Here is a 16,753-nt window from a genome sequence, read left to right on the forward strand (position 1 = left end):
AGGTATGTTTTGTGCAAGCAGAGGAGGGGGGATGGCTGCTGGTGTTGGTGCAGGCGGTGTGGTTGTTACAGGCGGTTTGTGTTTTTTTTTATTCGTTCATGGGATGTGGGCGTCGCTGGCGAGGCCGGCATTTATTGCCCATCCCTAATTGCCCTTGAGAAGGTGGTGGTGAGCTGCCTTCTTGAACCGCTGCAGTCCGTGTGGTGAAGGTTCTCCCACAGTGCTGTTAGGAAGGGAGTTCCAGGATTTTGACCCAGCGACGATGAAGGAACGGCCGATATATTTCCAAGTCGGGATGGTGTGTGACTTGGAGGGGAACGTGCAGGTGGTGTTGTTCCCACGTAGCTGCTGCTCTTGTCCTTCTAGGTGGTAGAGGTCGTGGGTTTGGGAGGTGCTGTCGAAGAAGCCTTGGCGAGTTGCTGCAGTGCATCCTGTGGATGGTACACACTGCAGCCACTGTGCGCCGGTGGTGAAGGGAGTGAATGTTTAGGGTGGTGGATGGGGTGCCAATCAAGCGGGCTGCTTTATCCTGGATGGTGTCGAGCTTCTTGAGTGTTGTTGGAGCTGCACTCATCCAAGCAAGTGGAGAGTATTCCATCACACTCCTGACTTGTGCCTTGTAGATGGTGGAAAGGCTTTGGGGAGTCAGGAGGTGAGTCACTCGCTGCAGAATACCCAGCCTCTGACCTGCTCTTGTAGCCACAGTATTTACATGGCTGGTCCAGTTAAGTTTCTGGTCAATGGTAACCCCCAGGATGTTGATGGTGAGAGATTCGGCGAAGGTAATGCCGTTGAATGTCAAGGGGAGGTGGTTAGACTTTCTCTTGTTGGAGATGGTCATTGCCTGGCACTTATCTGGCCCGAATGTTACTTGCCACTTATGAGCCCAAGCCTGGATGTTGTCCAGGTCTTGCTGCATGCGGGCTCGGACTGCTTCATTATTTGAGGGGTTGCGAATGGAACTGAACACTGTGCAATCATCAGCGAACATCCCCATTTCTGACCTTATGATGGAGGGAAGATCATTGATGAAGCAGCTGAAGATGGTTGGGCCTAGGACACTGCGTTGAGGAACTCCTGCAGCAATGTCCTGGGGCTGAGATGACTGGCCTCCAACAACCACTACCATCTTCCTTTGTGCTAGGTATGACTCCAGCCACTGGAGAGTTTTCCCCCTGATTCCCATTGACTTCAATTTTACTGGGGCTTCTTGGTGCCACACTCAGTCAAATGCTGCCTTGATGTCAAGGGCAGTCACTCTTACCTCACCTCTGGAATTCAGCCCTTTTGTCCATGTTTGGACCAAGGCTGTAATGAGGTCTGGAGCCGAATGGTCCTGGCGGAACCCAAACTGAGCATCGGTGAGCATGTTATTGGTGAGTAAGTGCCGCTTGATAGCACTGTCGATGACACCTTCCATCACTTTGCTGATGATTGAGAGTAGACTGATGGGGCGGTAATTGGCCGGATTGGATTTGTCCTGCTTTTTGTGGACAGGACATACCTGGGCAATTTTCCACGTTGTCGGGTAGATGCCAGTGTTGTAGCTGTACTGGAACAGCTTGACTACAGGCGCAGCTAGTTCTGGAACACAAGTCTTCAGCACTACAGCCGGGATGTTGTCGGGGCCCATAGCCTTTGCTGTATCCAGTGCACTCAGCCGTTTCTTGATATCACGTGGAGTGAATCGAATTGGCCGAAGACTGGCTTCTGTGATGGTGGGGATATCGGGAGGAGGCCGAGATGGATCATCCACTCGGCACTTCTGGCTGAAGATGGTTGCAAACGCTTCAGCCTTGTCTTTTCCACTCACATGCTGGACTCCGCCATCATTGAGGATGGGGATGTTGACAGAGCCTCCTCCTCCCATTAGTTGTTTAATTGTCCACCACCATTCACGACTGGATGAGGCAGGAATGCAGAGCTTTGATCTGATCCGTTGGTTGTGGAATCGCTTAGCTCTGTCTATAGCATGTTGCTTCTACTGTTTAGCATGCATGTAGTCCTGAGTTGTAGCTTCACCAGGTTGGCACCTCATTTTTAGGTACGCCTGGTGCTGCTCCTGGCATGCTCTTCTACACTCCTCATTGAACCAGGGTCGATCTTCTGGCTTGTTGGTAATGGTAGAGTGAGGAATATGCCAGGCCATGAGGTCACAGATTGTGCTGGAATACAATTCTGCTGCTGCTGATGGCCCACAGTGCCTCATGGATGCCCAATTTTGAGCTGCTAGATCTGTTCTGAATCCATCCCATTTAGCTCAGGTGGTAGTGCCACAAAACATGTTGGATGGTGTCCTCAGTGCGAAGACGGGACTTCATCTCCAAGAGGTGGTTACTCCTACCAATACTGTCATGGACAGAACAGATGCATTTGCGACAGGTAGATTAGTGAGGATCGAGGTCAAGTAAGTTTTTCCCTCACCACCTGCCGCAGGCCCAGTCTGGCAGCTTTTACCTTCAGGGATCGGCCAGCTTGGTCAGTAGTGGTGCTACCGAGCCACTCTTGGTGATGGACATTGAAGTGCCCCACACACCCAGAGTACGTTTTGTACCCTTGTTACCCTCAGTGCTTCTCAACATGGAGGAGGACTGATTCATCAGCTGAGGGAGGACGGTAGGTGGTAATCAGCAGGAGGTTTCCTTGCCCATGTTTGACCTGATGCCATGAGGTCCAGAGTCAATGTTGAGGACTCCTAGGGCCACTCCCTCCTTGACAGTATATCACTCTACTGCCACCTCTAGTGGGTCTGTCCTGCCAGTGGGACAGGACATACCCAGGGATGGTGATGGATGAGTCTGGGACCGTTGGCTGAAAGGTATGATTCTGTGTCAGGCTGTTGGACAGCTCTCCAAATTTTTGCCACAAGTCCCCAGATGTTAGTAAGTAGGACCTTGCAAGGGTCAACTGGGCTTGGTTTGCCGTGGTCGTGTCCAGTGGTCCATCCGGTTTTATTCTTATTATGACTTTTCATATCGAAATTTTGCAACTGAGTGGCTTGTTAGGCCATTTCAGAGGGCAATTAAGAATCAACCACTTTGCTGTGGGTCTGGAGTCACATCTCGGCCAGACCGGGTAAGGACGGCAGGTTTCCTTCCCTAAAGGACATTAGTGAACCAGATGGGTTTTTACGACAATCCGGTAGCTTCATGGCTATCATTACTGAGACTAGTATTTTAATTCCAAATTTTGATTTAATTAATTGAATTTAAATTCGTCAGCTGCCATGGCAGGATTTGAATTTATGACTCAGGGTTTTAGTCTAGGCTTCTGGATTACTAGTCCAGTAACATAACCATTATGCTACTGTATCCCTGTTTGCAGATCTCCTTATGAGAACCTATTAGATATGAGTGACTCCCTGGCATCACGAGCAGCCATGTATGCCGCTGCTCTGGTGAGAAGTTGCCCATCGTCATCGTCCTCCTCCTCCTCATCATCATCTTCTCCAATTTTCCCGGCAGATGAGAATGCCTCAAGAGCACATTCGAGCTTCTCCACCTGTAACTCTCTCTGCTGAGTGATGTTGTGCAGGACGCAACGGACGACTATTATTCTTCACACCCTCGCTGGTGAGCACTGAAGGGCTCCCCCAGATTGATCCAGGCACCTGAAGCGCATCTTCAGCATTCCTATGGCTTGTTCAAGGACAGACCTGGTGGTGATGTGACTAGCATTGTACCGCTGATATGCCTCATTGGTGGGGTTTCTCACAGGTGTCATTTCTTTTTCTTTATTCGTTCATGGGATGTGGGCGTCGCTGGTGAGGCCGGCATTTATTGCCCATCCCTAATTGCCCTTCAGAAGGTGGTGGTGAGCCGCCTTCTTGAACCGCTGCAGTCCATCTGGTGAAGGTTCTCCCACAGTGCTGTTAGGAAGGGAGTTCCAGGATTTTGACCCAGCGACGATGAAGGAACGGCGATATATTTCCAAGTCGGGATGGTGTGTGACTTGGAGGGGAACGTGCAGGTGGTGTTGTTCCCATGTGCCTGCTGCTCTTGTCCTTCTAGGTGGTGGAGGTCGCGGGTTTGAGAGGTGCTGTCGAAGAAGCCTTGGCAAGTTGCTGCAGTGCATCTTGTAGATGGTACACACTGCAGCCCCAGTGCGCCGGTGGTGAAGGGAGTGAATGTTTAGGGTGGTGGATGGGGTGCCAATCAAGCAGTCTGCTTTATCTTGGATGGTGTCGAGCTTCTTGAGTGTTGTTGGAGCTGCACTCATCCAAGCAAGTGGAGAGTATTCCATCACACTCCTGACTTGTGCCTTGTAAATGGTGGAAAGGCTTTGGGAAGTCAGGAGGTGAGTCACTCACCGCAGAATACCCAGCCTCTGACCTGCTCTTGTAGCCACAGTATTTATGTGGCTGGTCCAGTTAAGTTTCTGGTCAATGGTGACCCCCAGGATGTTGATGGTGGGGGATTCGGTGATGGTAATGCCATTGAATGTCAAGGGGAGGTGGTTAGATTCTCTCTTGTTGGAGATGGTCATTGCCTGGCACTTGTCTGGTGCGAAAGTTACTTGCCACTTATCAGCCCAAGCCTGGATGTTGTCCAGGTCTTGCTGCATGCGGGCTCGGACTGCTTCATTATTTGAGGGGTTGCAAATGGAACTGAACACTGTGCAATCATCAGCGAACATCCCCATTTCTGACCTTATGATGGAGGGAAGGTCATTGATGAAGCAGCTGAAGATGGTTGGGCCGAGGACACTGCCCTGAGGAACTCCTGCAGCAATGTCCTGGGGCTGAGATGATTGGCCTCCAACAACCACTACCATCTTCCTTTGTGCTAGGTATGACTCCAGCCTCTGGAGAGTTTTCCCCCTGATTCCCATTGACTCCAATTTTACTCGGGCTCCTTGGGCCACATCTGCAGGGGGTATCCCTTGTCTCCAAGAAGAAAGCCCTTAAGTCTGTCTTGTGCGTGGAAGAGGGCCGGGATGTTGGACTCGCGCAAAATAAAGGAATCATGGCAGCTGTCAGGGAATCTGGCACACACCTGCAGAAACCTCCTCCCATGCTCGCAAACCAGCTGCTGATGGAGTGACATCCTTTTCTGTTGATGAACAGTCCTGGCTCATGTGCAGGTCCTCGCTTTGCTACGTGTGTGCAATCAATTGTGCCCTGTACCCGTGGGAAGCCAGCCAGAGAGTTGAAACCACTGTCATCTCAGTCTGGCTGATGTCATCGCAGAGGAAGTTGACGCAGTCGGATACCCTGGTAAACAAGCCATCCGTGACCTGTCGTATTCACTTATGTGCAGACGACTGAGAGACCCTGGAGATGTCACCGGTGGCACCCTGAAAGGATCTGGAGGTGAAGAAATTTAGGGCAGTGGTGACTTTAACTGCGACAGGCAATGAGTGGCCACCAGGCCCAGCCGGGAGCAGCTGTACATGAAGGAGCCAGCGGATGTCTGCGACCACCTGGTGACTCAATCTGAGCCTGTGTAGGCACTGCTCCTCAGAGAGGTCCAGGAAGCTCAGCCTCTGCCTGTAGACCCTGTCATGTGGGCAGTGCCTCCTGTGACCTTGACCCTTCCATTGCTCCCCTCTCTGCTCTTCTCCAGGTCCTTGTTGCACTCCTGTCTTGTGGACCTGCAACTCCCAGAACTGCTCGCTGTGCCTGCTGTGGATGGTGATGTGCCTTCTCCTCAGATGTACTGCTCAATAAATCCATTGCGCTCCCCCATCCTGATGTTGTCAGTTTGAGGAGGTTCATAGTGTAGGTAAATATGTCTGAACACAAGAATTCTAAATGTGAACAAAGAAATCTCAGTCTAAAGGTTTGTCTGAGAGAACTGAGTGCCCTGCTGCAAAAACTCACCTTTTGTTCAAATAGAATCATAGAAATTTATGGTACAGAAGGAGGCCATTCGGCCCACCGTGTCTGTGCTGGCCAAAAATGAGCCACCCAGCCTAATCCCGCTTTCCAGCACTTGGCCTGTAGCCCTGTAGGTTACGACACTTCAAGTGCTCAAACAAGTACTTTTTAAATGAGTTGAGGGTTTCTGCCTCTACCACCCTCTCAGGCATTGAGTTCCAGACCCCCACCACCCTCTGGGTGAAAAACATTTCTCCTCAACTCCCCTCTAATCCTTCTACCAATCACTTTAAATCTATGCCCCTTGGTTATCGACCTCTCTGCAAAGGTAAATAGGTCCTCCCTATCCTCTCTATCCAAACCCCTCATAATTTTATACACCTCAATTAAATCTCCCCTCAGCCTCCTCTGTTCCAAAGAAAACAACCTCAGCCTATCCAATCTTTCCTCATAGCTAAAATTCTCCAGCCCTGGCAACATCCTCGTAAATCTCCTCTGCACCCTCTCTAGTGCAATTACATCTTTCCTGTAATGTGGTGACCAGAACTGTACACAGTACTCAAGCTGTGGCCTAACCAATTTTTTATACAGTTGTAGCATAACCTCCCTGCTCTTATATTCTATGCCTCGGCTAATAAAGGAAAGTATCCCATATGCCTTTTTAACCACCTTATCTACCTGTCCTGCTACCTTCAGGGATCTGTGGACATGCACTCCAAGGTCCCTCACTTCCTCTGCACCTCTCAGTGTCCTCCCATTTATTGCCTTTCTAAGTAACGATTAATGCTGTCCCTCAGAATTCTTTCCAATAATTAGCCCACCACCGAGGTTAGGCTGACTGGTCCATAATTACTCGGTCTATCTCTTTCTCCCTTTTTAAACAACGGTACAATGTTAGCAGTCCTCCAATCCTCCGGCACCACGCCTGTAGCCAGGGAGGATTGGAAAATGATGGTCAGAACCTCCGCTATTTCCTCCCTGGCTTCTTTTAACAGCCTGGGATACATTTCATCCGGGCCTGGCGATTTATCTACTTTCAAAGATGCTAAACCCCTTAATACTTCCTCTCTCACTATGTTTATCCCATCCAATATTTCACACTCCTCCTCCTTAACCACAATCTCTGCATCATCCCCCCCCCCATTTTGTGAAGACAGACCCAAAGTATGTGTTTCCATGGCGTATTTCAGAGGCCACAGGAGACACATTCAGGAGAAGTTAAAATGGTTTGTGTAACTCAATACACAAAAAGTTAATCGCCCTAAGTGGTTTAAATGTCTAATTTGGCCCTTTAAATATCAGCCTGCTTTAAGTGCTGGCGGGACTTCCGGCTGCTGGTGGGTGTGGAGCGAGTGTGGGGTGGGTGTGGGGGCTGCCGGTGGGTGTGGGGGCTGCTGGTGGGTGTGGGGGCTGATGACGACAGGTCTAATCACACGTTGCTATTCCAGCAGCTACAGAAACTGCTTTACTCAGTTACCCAGTAACAGGGGATAGTGCAGTGCCATTTATTCATTTCTCCTTATTCACAAACAGGGCTTTGAAGTTAATTGAAGTTAATGAGGTTTGTTTATAACAGCTACTCTGCACATTCACTGATGTCTGTAAAATAAAGCAGCTTAAAGATTCAAATGTGGCCTCGTCTCACTAAAGTGTTTTCAGTCCCCTACTGGAAGATTGGAAAAGTGTACATGTGAAAGGCACAAGGTCCAATTCAGATCACATGTGGGTCCCTATTGTCACAGCCCCAGGTTATGCTATTATATATTTAGATATTGGATAATATGGGAACACTCCCTAACATAAGCTGCAGGGACTGCTTACAGGAATAAGCAGCACTCTGTATGCAACCAAATATCTAAGGTTGACCTAAAACCGGCAATTACTGGGTTAATTAAGGACCGTTAGACACACATTTACCTTTTCCAAATCCATGCTAACAAATTTAATGGAGTTCTTTGAGAAAATGATACCATATTAATAAAGGAAATGCAGTGGATGTTGTGTATATGGATTTTCAAAAGGTGTTTGATAAAGGTGCCACATGGGACGCTTGTTGATAAAATTAAGGCTCACGGTATTAAAAGGAGTGTGTCCATACCGATAGTGAGTTGGTTGAAGGACACAAGAGAGAGAGAGTCCTCGTAAGTGAGGGGATGTTAACAGTGCTGTCCCCCAGGGGTCAGTGTTGGGTGTGAAAAATTGTGCCTCCGCCAGGTGTCAGTGTTGGGTGTGAACAGTTGTGCACCCCAGGGGTCAACGTTGGATGTGAGCAGTGGTGCCCCTCCCCCAGGGGTCAGTGTTGGGTGTGAGCAGTGGTGCCCCTCCCCCAGGGGTCAGTGTTGGGTGTGAGCAGTGGTGACCCTCCCCCAGGGGTCAGTGTTGGGTGTGAACAATGGTGCCCCTCCCCCCGGGGTCAGTGTTGTGTGTGAACAGTGGTGACCCTCCCCCAGGGGTCAGTGTTGGGTGTGAACAATGGTGCCCCAGGGGTCAGTTTGGGTGTGAACAGTGGTGTCCCTCCCCCAGAGATCAGTGTTGGGTGTGAAAAGTGGTGCCCCTCCCCCAGGGGTCAGTGTTGGGTGTGAACAGTTGTGCTCCCAGGGGTCAGTGTTGAGTGTTAACAGTTGTGCCCCCAGTGGTCAGTGTTGGGTGTGAACAGTGGTGAAAATATAGAAATGATCGAGATGAGGGCACAATATCAACACGTGCAACTGGCATAAAATAGGAAAAGTGTGGAAAACTGAAATGGACTGTAAGCAACTTCAGGACAAGGACAGGTTAGTAGACGGGGCACATAAATATCAAGTGAAATTTAATGTGGAGAAATGTGAGCTGAAGAATAAGGAGGAAATATATACAAAATGGTAAAACTTTAGAAGTGGAAGAGCAAATAGACGAAGGGATTCGGATACACAAATCTTTAAAAGGACAAGTTGATAAAGTTGCAATAAAAAGCAGATGTGATTATAAAGTACAAAAGCAGAAGTGAAGCTAAACCTGTACAAACTATTTGTTCGGCTGCAGTTAGAATATTGTGTCCAGTTTTGGGCTCCTTACTTTAGGAAGGATGTCAAGGCCATGGAGAGGGTGCAGAGGAGATTCAGTGAGATGATTCCAGGGATCAGAGGCTTTAGTTATGAGGAGAGACCAGAGAAACTGGGGCTCTTTTAATTAGAACAGAGACAGTTATGAGGAGATTTGATAGAGGGGTTGAAAATTCCATACTGTATAGTTCACCCACAACTGGTGTATTGTGTCCAGTTCTGGGCATTACACTTCAGGAAAGACGTGAAGGCCTTAGAGAGGGTGCAGGAGAGATTTACTAGAATGATTCCAGGAATGAGGGACTTTAGTTACGTGGATAGACTGGAGAAGCTGGGGTTAGAACTGGGAAGGTTGAGAGGAGATTTGATCGAGGTATTCAAAATCATGAAGGGTCTAGACAGAGTAGATAGAGAGAAACTGTTCCCATTGGCGGAAGGGTCAAGAACCAGAGGACGTAGATTTAAGGTGATTGGCAAAAGAACCAAAGGTGACATGAGGAAAAACTTTTTTACACAGCGAGTGGTTATGATCTGGAATGTACTGCCCGAGGGGGTGGTGGAGGCAGATTCAATCATGGCCTTCAAAAGGGAACTGGATAAATACTTGAAAGGAAAAGATTTGCAGGGCTGCGGGGAAAGGGCGGGGGAGTGGGACTAGCTGGATTGCTCATGCAGAGAGCTGGCACGGACTCGATGGGCTGAAAGGCCTCCTTCCGTGCTGTAACCCTTCTATGATTCTATGATTCAACTAGAGCAGGTCATTAAACAACTGTTGTGTATTTTGTAATTGGGAGACTAAATACGTTTATGGAAAGATACCAAATGTTGATTGGGTTGGAGGTACAAAGTGAGTCCATTAATCTAACTTTCATTAAATTATACAATTAGTACGAACAGAAACTTCACATTGATACAGTTGATAATAAGATGATTTATCAGATCACATGCCAAATTATTTGCTTCAAACAATCTGAGGTTTCATGTCTTTAAATGGTACAATTTTAAAGGGGGTGCAGAAACAGCGAGACCTGGGGGTTCACATATATAAATCGGGGACTCACCATAATTAATGTAAAGAAATTAACAGTAATGAAGAAAATAATGGCACTAAATCCCCAGGACTAGATGGTTTCCATCCCAGGGTTTTAAAGGAAGCAGGTGAGCACACTGCAGATACCCTAACTATAATCTTCCAAAATTCTCCAGATTCAGGAACCGTTCCTTTAGATTGGAAAATTGCACATGTCACTCCGCTTTTTAAGAAAGGAGAGAGAGGGAAACCGGGGAATTATAGATCGGTTAGCCTAACATCTGTTGTTGGAAAATTACTAGATTTAATAATATTCTATAATTAAGGATAGAGTGACTGAACACCTTGAAAATTTTCAGCTGATCAGAGAGCCACATGTATTTGTAAAGGGTAAATCATGCCTTACAAACCTGATTGAATTTTTTGAAGTGATGGCTAAAGTAGTGGACAGGGGAATGTCTATGGATGTTATTTATATGGACTTCCAGAAGGCATTTGATAAGGTCCCACATAAGAGACTGTTAGCTAAAGTTGAAGCTCATGGAATTGAGGGCAAATTATTGACCTGGTTAGGAAATTGGCTGAGCGGCAGGAGACAGAGAGTCGGGATAATGGGCAGGTACTCAAATTTACAGGATGTGACTAGTGGTGTCCCACAGGGATCTGTGTTGGGGCCTCAACTATTCACTGTATTTATTAATGATTTAGATGACGGGATAGAGAACCACATATCCAAGTTTGCCGATGACACAAAGATAGGCAGCATTGTAAGCAGTGTAGATGGAAGCATAAAATTACAGAGAGATATTAATAGATTAAGTGAATGGGCAAAACTGTAGCAAATGGATTTCAATATAGGCAAGTGTGAGGTCATCCACTTTGGACCTAAAAAGGATTAATCAGAGTACTTTCTAAATGGAGCTCAATTGTTAATTTTAAATCTGAGATTGATAGATTTTTATTAACCAAAGGTATTAAGGGATATGGGGCTAAGGCGGTTATATGGAGTTAGATCACAGATCAGCCATGATCTCATTGAATGACGGAACAGGCTCGAGGCGCTAAATGGCCTACTCCTGTTCCTATGTTCTTATGTTCCTTTGAAGGTGACAGGATAAAGCTGCTAAAAAAGCATATGGGATCCTGGGCTTTATAAAAAGAGGCATAGAGTACAAAAGCAAGGAAGTTATGCTAAACCTTTGTAAATCATTCGTTAGGCCTCAGCTGGAGTATTGTGTCCAATTCTGGGCACCACACTTTAGAAAGGCTGTCAAGGCCTTGGAGAGGGTGCAGTCGAGATTTACCAGGATGGTACCAGGGATGAGGGAATTCAGTTGTGTGGAGAAATTGGAGAAATTGGGGTTGTTCTCATTAGAGCAGAGAAGGTTAAGGGGAGATTTAATAGACGGGTTCATTATTATGAGGGGTTTTGATAGAGTAGATAGGGAGAAACTGTTTCCAGTGACAGAAGGACACAGATTTAAGATAATTGGCAAATGAACCAGAGGGGACATGAGGTGAATTTTTTTTACGCAGCGAGTTGTTATGATCTGGAATGCGCTGCCTGAAAGGGCGGTGGAAGCAGATTCAATAGTAACTTTCAAAAGGGAATTGGATAAATACTTGGAAAGGAAAAATTTGCAGGGCTATGGGGAAAGAGCAGGGGAGTGGGACTAATCGGATAGCTCATTCAAAGAGCTTGTAGAGAGATGATGGGCCGAATGGCCTCCTTCTGTGCTGGAAGATTCTAAGATCTCTTCTATGTCCATCTGGCTTAACGAAACCTGTGGTCCTTTCAGCAGAATCAGGTTAGCGTTACAAGCTGCATCATCCTGCTCCCCATACGGGGGGGTCCAGTAATAATGCATCTGCAGACCATGAGTGAGCTGCGCCAGGTAAACATGTCCATCGATCCAGTAGGGGCTGATGTCCGTCTGCTTTGGCTTCAAACGCCCAACTTTTAACAGATTTGCAAAATCCTGAAATAGGAAATGAGACGTGTTAAAGGGGAGCCTCTGCTTATTCCACAGAAACTCTGCTCCCAAATCATCCTGATTGGTTAAAGACATACATTTTATTTAAACTTCCGACATGACAAATAACAACAGTATGAGGATTGAAAATCCTCCCAGCCCCTTTGCACAGTTTAATTAATAGCACTGGATATTCGTTAACGTTCAATAAAAGGATATGGGAAGAGGGAGCACATGGGATTAGGACTATCGCTCGCACACTCTGTCCCAGATAGGTCTGTTTCTGAGTTGTAATCTCGATGTAACTGAGCCACTGGTCCTGGAGCCTGACTCACTGGCTGCCCATTTCAGAGATCATGTACAGTGTGTGTCCATGATTCCCCATCAGGTGCTCCTGGATGGCTAAACTCCACATTGGAATTTGATGAATTGTCCTTTTAATCTCAGAAATGGAATAAGTAAACAAATTCCATTGAAGGGTATAGAAAAATAGGAGAATAAACCCAGAGGTGGGAAACTCATTTTAATCCCTTCAGCTGCCATGAAGTCTGGTAAAAACAGAGCAGGAAATATTCTTAGGTCTTTTCTAAACACTGAGATTCGGCAGGGCATGGACCCCTCTCCGCCCACATTGTGGGATTGGGGAAGTCGTATGGACCCCTGGCCCCTGCAAAGCTCCTTCGCATTAACAGCCCTCACAGCCTCGAAGGCAGAGTTGCTCACAGTCGCCCTCCTGAATTGCTCCCTAGGCTCTTCTGGGCTGAAGGTACAAAGCAGCTGCTACAATTCCAGCTCATTTTGCCACAAGCCACAAGATATTCAATGCCCTTCTGTGTCACTTGTCTCAGTTTAGGTAAAGGGTGTAGCTTTTCAAAAGGATTCATGTCAACTCTCAACTGAGGTCTTTTAAAGGCACAAAGGGTAGAATTCCCAGAAAATTACTGCCAGATTAAGGATGTGAGGGATGGGGGTGGGAGTGGGGGGGGGGTTGGGGGATGGGGAATGGGTGGAGTGGGCGGGGGAATGGGGAGTGGGGAGTGGGAGTGGGGAGGATTGGGAGTGGGGAGAATGGGGAGAATGGGGAGTGGGGGGGGAGGGAATGGGGAGTGGGGGGAGTGGGGGTGGGGAGGATTGGGAGTGGGGAGAATGGGGAGAATGGGGAGTGGGGGGGGAGGGAATGGGGAGTGGGGGGAGTGGGGGTGGGGAGTGGGGAGTGGGAGTAGGGGAATGGGGAATGGGTGGAGTGGGGGGGGGAATGGGGAGTGGGGAGTGGGGGGAGTGGGGAGTGGGAGTGGGAAGGTACTAGCTCAATTGCTAAATTTAAATGTGAGATGTGACAACCAAAGGTATTAAGGGATATGGGCCAAAGGCAGGTATATGGAGTTAGATCACAGATCAGCCGTGATCTTATCAAATGGCAGAGCAGGCACGAGGGGCTGAATGGCCTACTCCTGCTCCTATGTTCCTAAGGTGTGGGGGTTGGGGGAGTAGGAGATGCAGATTGGGGGTGGGGAGTAGGGGGGTGGAGGGATTGGGGAGTGGGGAGTGGAAGGGTGGGGAATGTGGGGATGGGGGAGTGAGGAGTGAGGGGGAGGGTGGGTGGGGGATTAGAAGGGGTGGTTACAGGGGGGTGGGGAGTGTGGTGGTGGGGAGAGGGAAGTGGGGAGTGGGGGTTGGGGAGTGGGGGTGAGGGGTGAGGGGGTGGGGAGTGTGGGGGTGGGGAGTGGAGGGGTGGGGATTGTGGGGGAACTGAGGTGGAAGAGTAGGAGGGGCGTGGGGTGAGGGAGTGGTTTAGGGGGGTTGGTGTGGGGGGGTTGGTCTGGGGGGAGTGGTCTGGGGGGGAGTGGTCTGGGGGGGAGTGGTCTGGGGGGGAGTGGTCTGGGGGGAGTGGTCTGGGGGGAGTGGTCTGGGGGGGAGTGGTCTGCGGGGGGTTGGTCTGGGGGGGAGTGGTCTGGGGGGGAGTGGTCTGGGGGGGAGTGGTCTGGGGGGAGTGGTCTGGGGGGAGTGGTCTGGGGGGAGTGGTCTGGGGGGAGTGGTCTGGGGGGGAGTGGTCTGGGGGGGTTGGTCTGGGGGGGAGTGGTCTGGGGGAGTTGGTCTGGGGGGGAGTGGTCTGGGGGGGGAGTGGTCTGGGGGGGAGTGGTCTGGGGGGGAGTGGTCTGGGGGGAGTGGTCTGGGGGGAGTGGTCTGGGGGGGAGTGGTCTGGGGGGAGTGGTCTGGGTGGGAGTGGTCTGGGGGGGAGTGGTCTGGGGGGAGTGGTCTGGGGGGAGTGGTCTGGGGGGGAGTAGAGTTAGAGTCATAGAGTCATAGAGTCATAGAGTTATACAGCACGGATAGAGGCCCTTCGGCCCATTGTGTCCGCGCCGGCCATCAGCCCTGTCTACTCTAATCCCATATTCCAGCATTTGGTCCGTAGCCTTGTATGCTATGGCATTTCAAGTGCTCATCCAAATGCTTCTTGAATGTTGTGAGGGTTCCTGCCTCTACAACCCTTTCAGACAGTGAGTTCCAGACTCCAACCACCCTCTGGGTGAAAAAGTTCTTTCTCAAATCCCCTCTAAACCTCCCGCCTTTTACCTTGAATCTATGTCCCCTTGTTATAGAACCCTCAAGTTGTTGTAAGTGGGGTGGGGATGTTTTCTTGGAGTCAATGCCATGTGTTGAATGGCCTACAGTTTCAGTGTTACCCAATTTCCTGTCGGACCTGCTACAGAACAGACCATAGTCTGTGAAAAGTGCTTTTTAATTTTGACGAGAAAAATCAGACTTTTGAAGAATTGGAAGCCTGTCCGTTACCACAGATCACCCCACCTACCGACCCCTCTCTTCAGATCCCTCAGTTCCTTTTTCAGCAACGTATCTAACTATCTCTTGAACCCATTTTTACCTGTCTGCTGCAATGATCTTCTGTGATTATTTATTGTATGGGGGTGATTTTAAACCCCAAGAGCGGGTGGGTTGGGGGCGCGTGGGAGTTGAAAATAGAATCATAGAATCATAGAATCATAGAAGTTACAACATGGAAACAGGCTCTTCGGCCCAACATGTCCATGTCGCCCAGTTTATACCACTAAGCTAGTCCCAATTGCCTGCACTTGGCCCATATCCCTCTATACCCATCTTACCCATGTAACTGTCCAAATGCTTTTTAAAAGACAAAATTGTACCCGCCTCTACTACTGCCTCTGGCAGCTCGTTCCAGACACTCACCACCCTTTGAGTGAAAAAATTGCCCCTCTGGACCCTTTTGTATCTCTCCCCTCTCACCTTAAATCTATGCCCCCTCGTTATAGACTCCCCTACCTTTGGGAAAAGATTTTGACTATCGACCTTATCTATGCCCCTCATTATTTTATAGACTTCGATAAGATCACCCCTTAACCTCCTGCTCTCCAGGGAAAAAAGTCCCAGTCTGTCTAACCTCTCCCTGTAAGTCAAACCATCAAGTCCCAGTAGCATCCTAGTAAATCTTTTCTGCACTCTTTCTAGTTTAATAATATCCTTTCTATAATAGGGTGACCAGAACTGTACACAGTACTCCAAGTGTGGCCTCACCAATGCCCTGTACAACTTCAACAAGACATCCCAACTCCTGCATTCAATGTTCTGACCAATGAAACCAAGCATGCTGAATGCCTTCTTCACTACCCTATCCACCTGTGACTCCACTTTCAAGGAGCTATGAATCTGTACTCCCAGATCTCTTTGTTCTATAACTCTCCCCAACGCCCTACCATTAACGGAGTAGGTCCTGGCCCGATTCGATCTACCAAAATGCATCACCTCACATTTATCTAAATTAAACTCCATCTGCCATTCATCGGCCCACTGGCCCAATTTATCAAGATCCCGTTGCAATCCTAGATAACCTTCTTCACTGTCCACAATGCTACCAATCTTGGTGTCATCTGCAAACTTACTAACCATGCCTCCTAAATTCTCATCCAAATCATTAATATAAATAACAAATAACAGCGGACCCAGCACCGATCCCTGAGGCACACCGCTGGACACAGGCATCCAGTTTGAAAAACAACCCTCTACAACCACCCTCTGTCTTCTGTCGTCAAGCCAATTTTGTATCCAATTGGCTACCTCACCTTGGATCCCATGAGATTTAACCTTATGTAACAACCTACCATGCGGTACCTTGTCAAATGCTTTGCTGAAGTCCATGTAGACCACGTCTACTGCACAGCCCTCATCTATCTTCTTGGTTACCCCTTCAAAAAACTCAATCAAATTCGTGAGACATGATTTTCCTCTCACAAAACCATGCTGACTGTTCCTAATTAGTCCCTGCCTCTCCAAATGCCTGTAGATCCTGTCCCTCAGAATACCCTCTAACAACTTACCCACTACAGATGTCAGGCTCACCGGTCTGTAGTTCCCAGGCTTTTCCCTGCCGCCCTTCTTAAACAAAGGCACAACATTTGCTACCCTCCAATCTTCAGGCACCTCACCTGTAGCGGTGGATGATTCAAATATCTCTGCTAGGGGATCCGCAATTTCCTCTCTAACCTCCCATAACGTCCTGGGAAACATTTCATCAGGTCCAGGAGATTTATCTACCTTGATGCGCGTTAAGACTTCCAGCACCTCCCTCTCTGTAATATGTACACTCCTCAACACATCACTATTTATTTCGCCAAGTTCCCTAACATCCATGCCTTTCTCAACCGTAAATACCGATGTGAAATATTCATTCAGGATCTCACCCATCTCTTGTGGTTCCGCACATAGATGACCTTGTTGATCCTTAAGAAGCCCTACTCTCTCCCTAGTTACCCTTTTGCCCTTTATGTATTTGTAGAAGCTCTTTGGATTCACCTTTGCCTGTTGTTTTTTGGGTCGCGACCGCAACCCGGCTTTATTTCCAGGTATAACTTTGGTG

At 48.4% G+C, this 16,753-nt stretch overlaps 1 protein-coding gene across 1 annotated transcript in view; it reads right to left on the reverse strand.

The window, feature by feature from the left end:
• Nucleotides 1-7,339: 7,339 nt before the first annotated feature.
• Nucleotides 7,340-16,753, reverse strand: part of lrrc34 (leucine rich repeat containing 34) — a 71,898-nt gene continuing 62,484 nt past the window's right edge. Inside the window, exon 10 of the mRNA XM_067994817.1 lies at nucleotides 7,340-11,868. Within this exon, the coding sequence (XP_067850918.1) occupies nucleotides 11,563-11,868 (306 nt within the window). The 3' untranslated portion in view covers nucleotides 7,340-11,562. The remainder of the gene's footprint in view (nucleotides 11,869-16,753) is intronic.

The sequence above is a fragment of the Heptranchias perlo genome, chromosome 13, assembly GCF_035084215.1.
Source record: "Heptranchias perlo isolate sHepPer1 chromosome 13, sHepPer1.hap1, whole genome shotgun sequence".
NCBI classification, from domain to species: Eukaryota; Metazoa; Chordata; class Chondrichthyes; order Hexanchiformes; family Hexanchidae; genus Heptranchias; species Heptranchias perlo.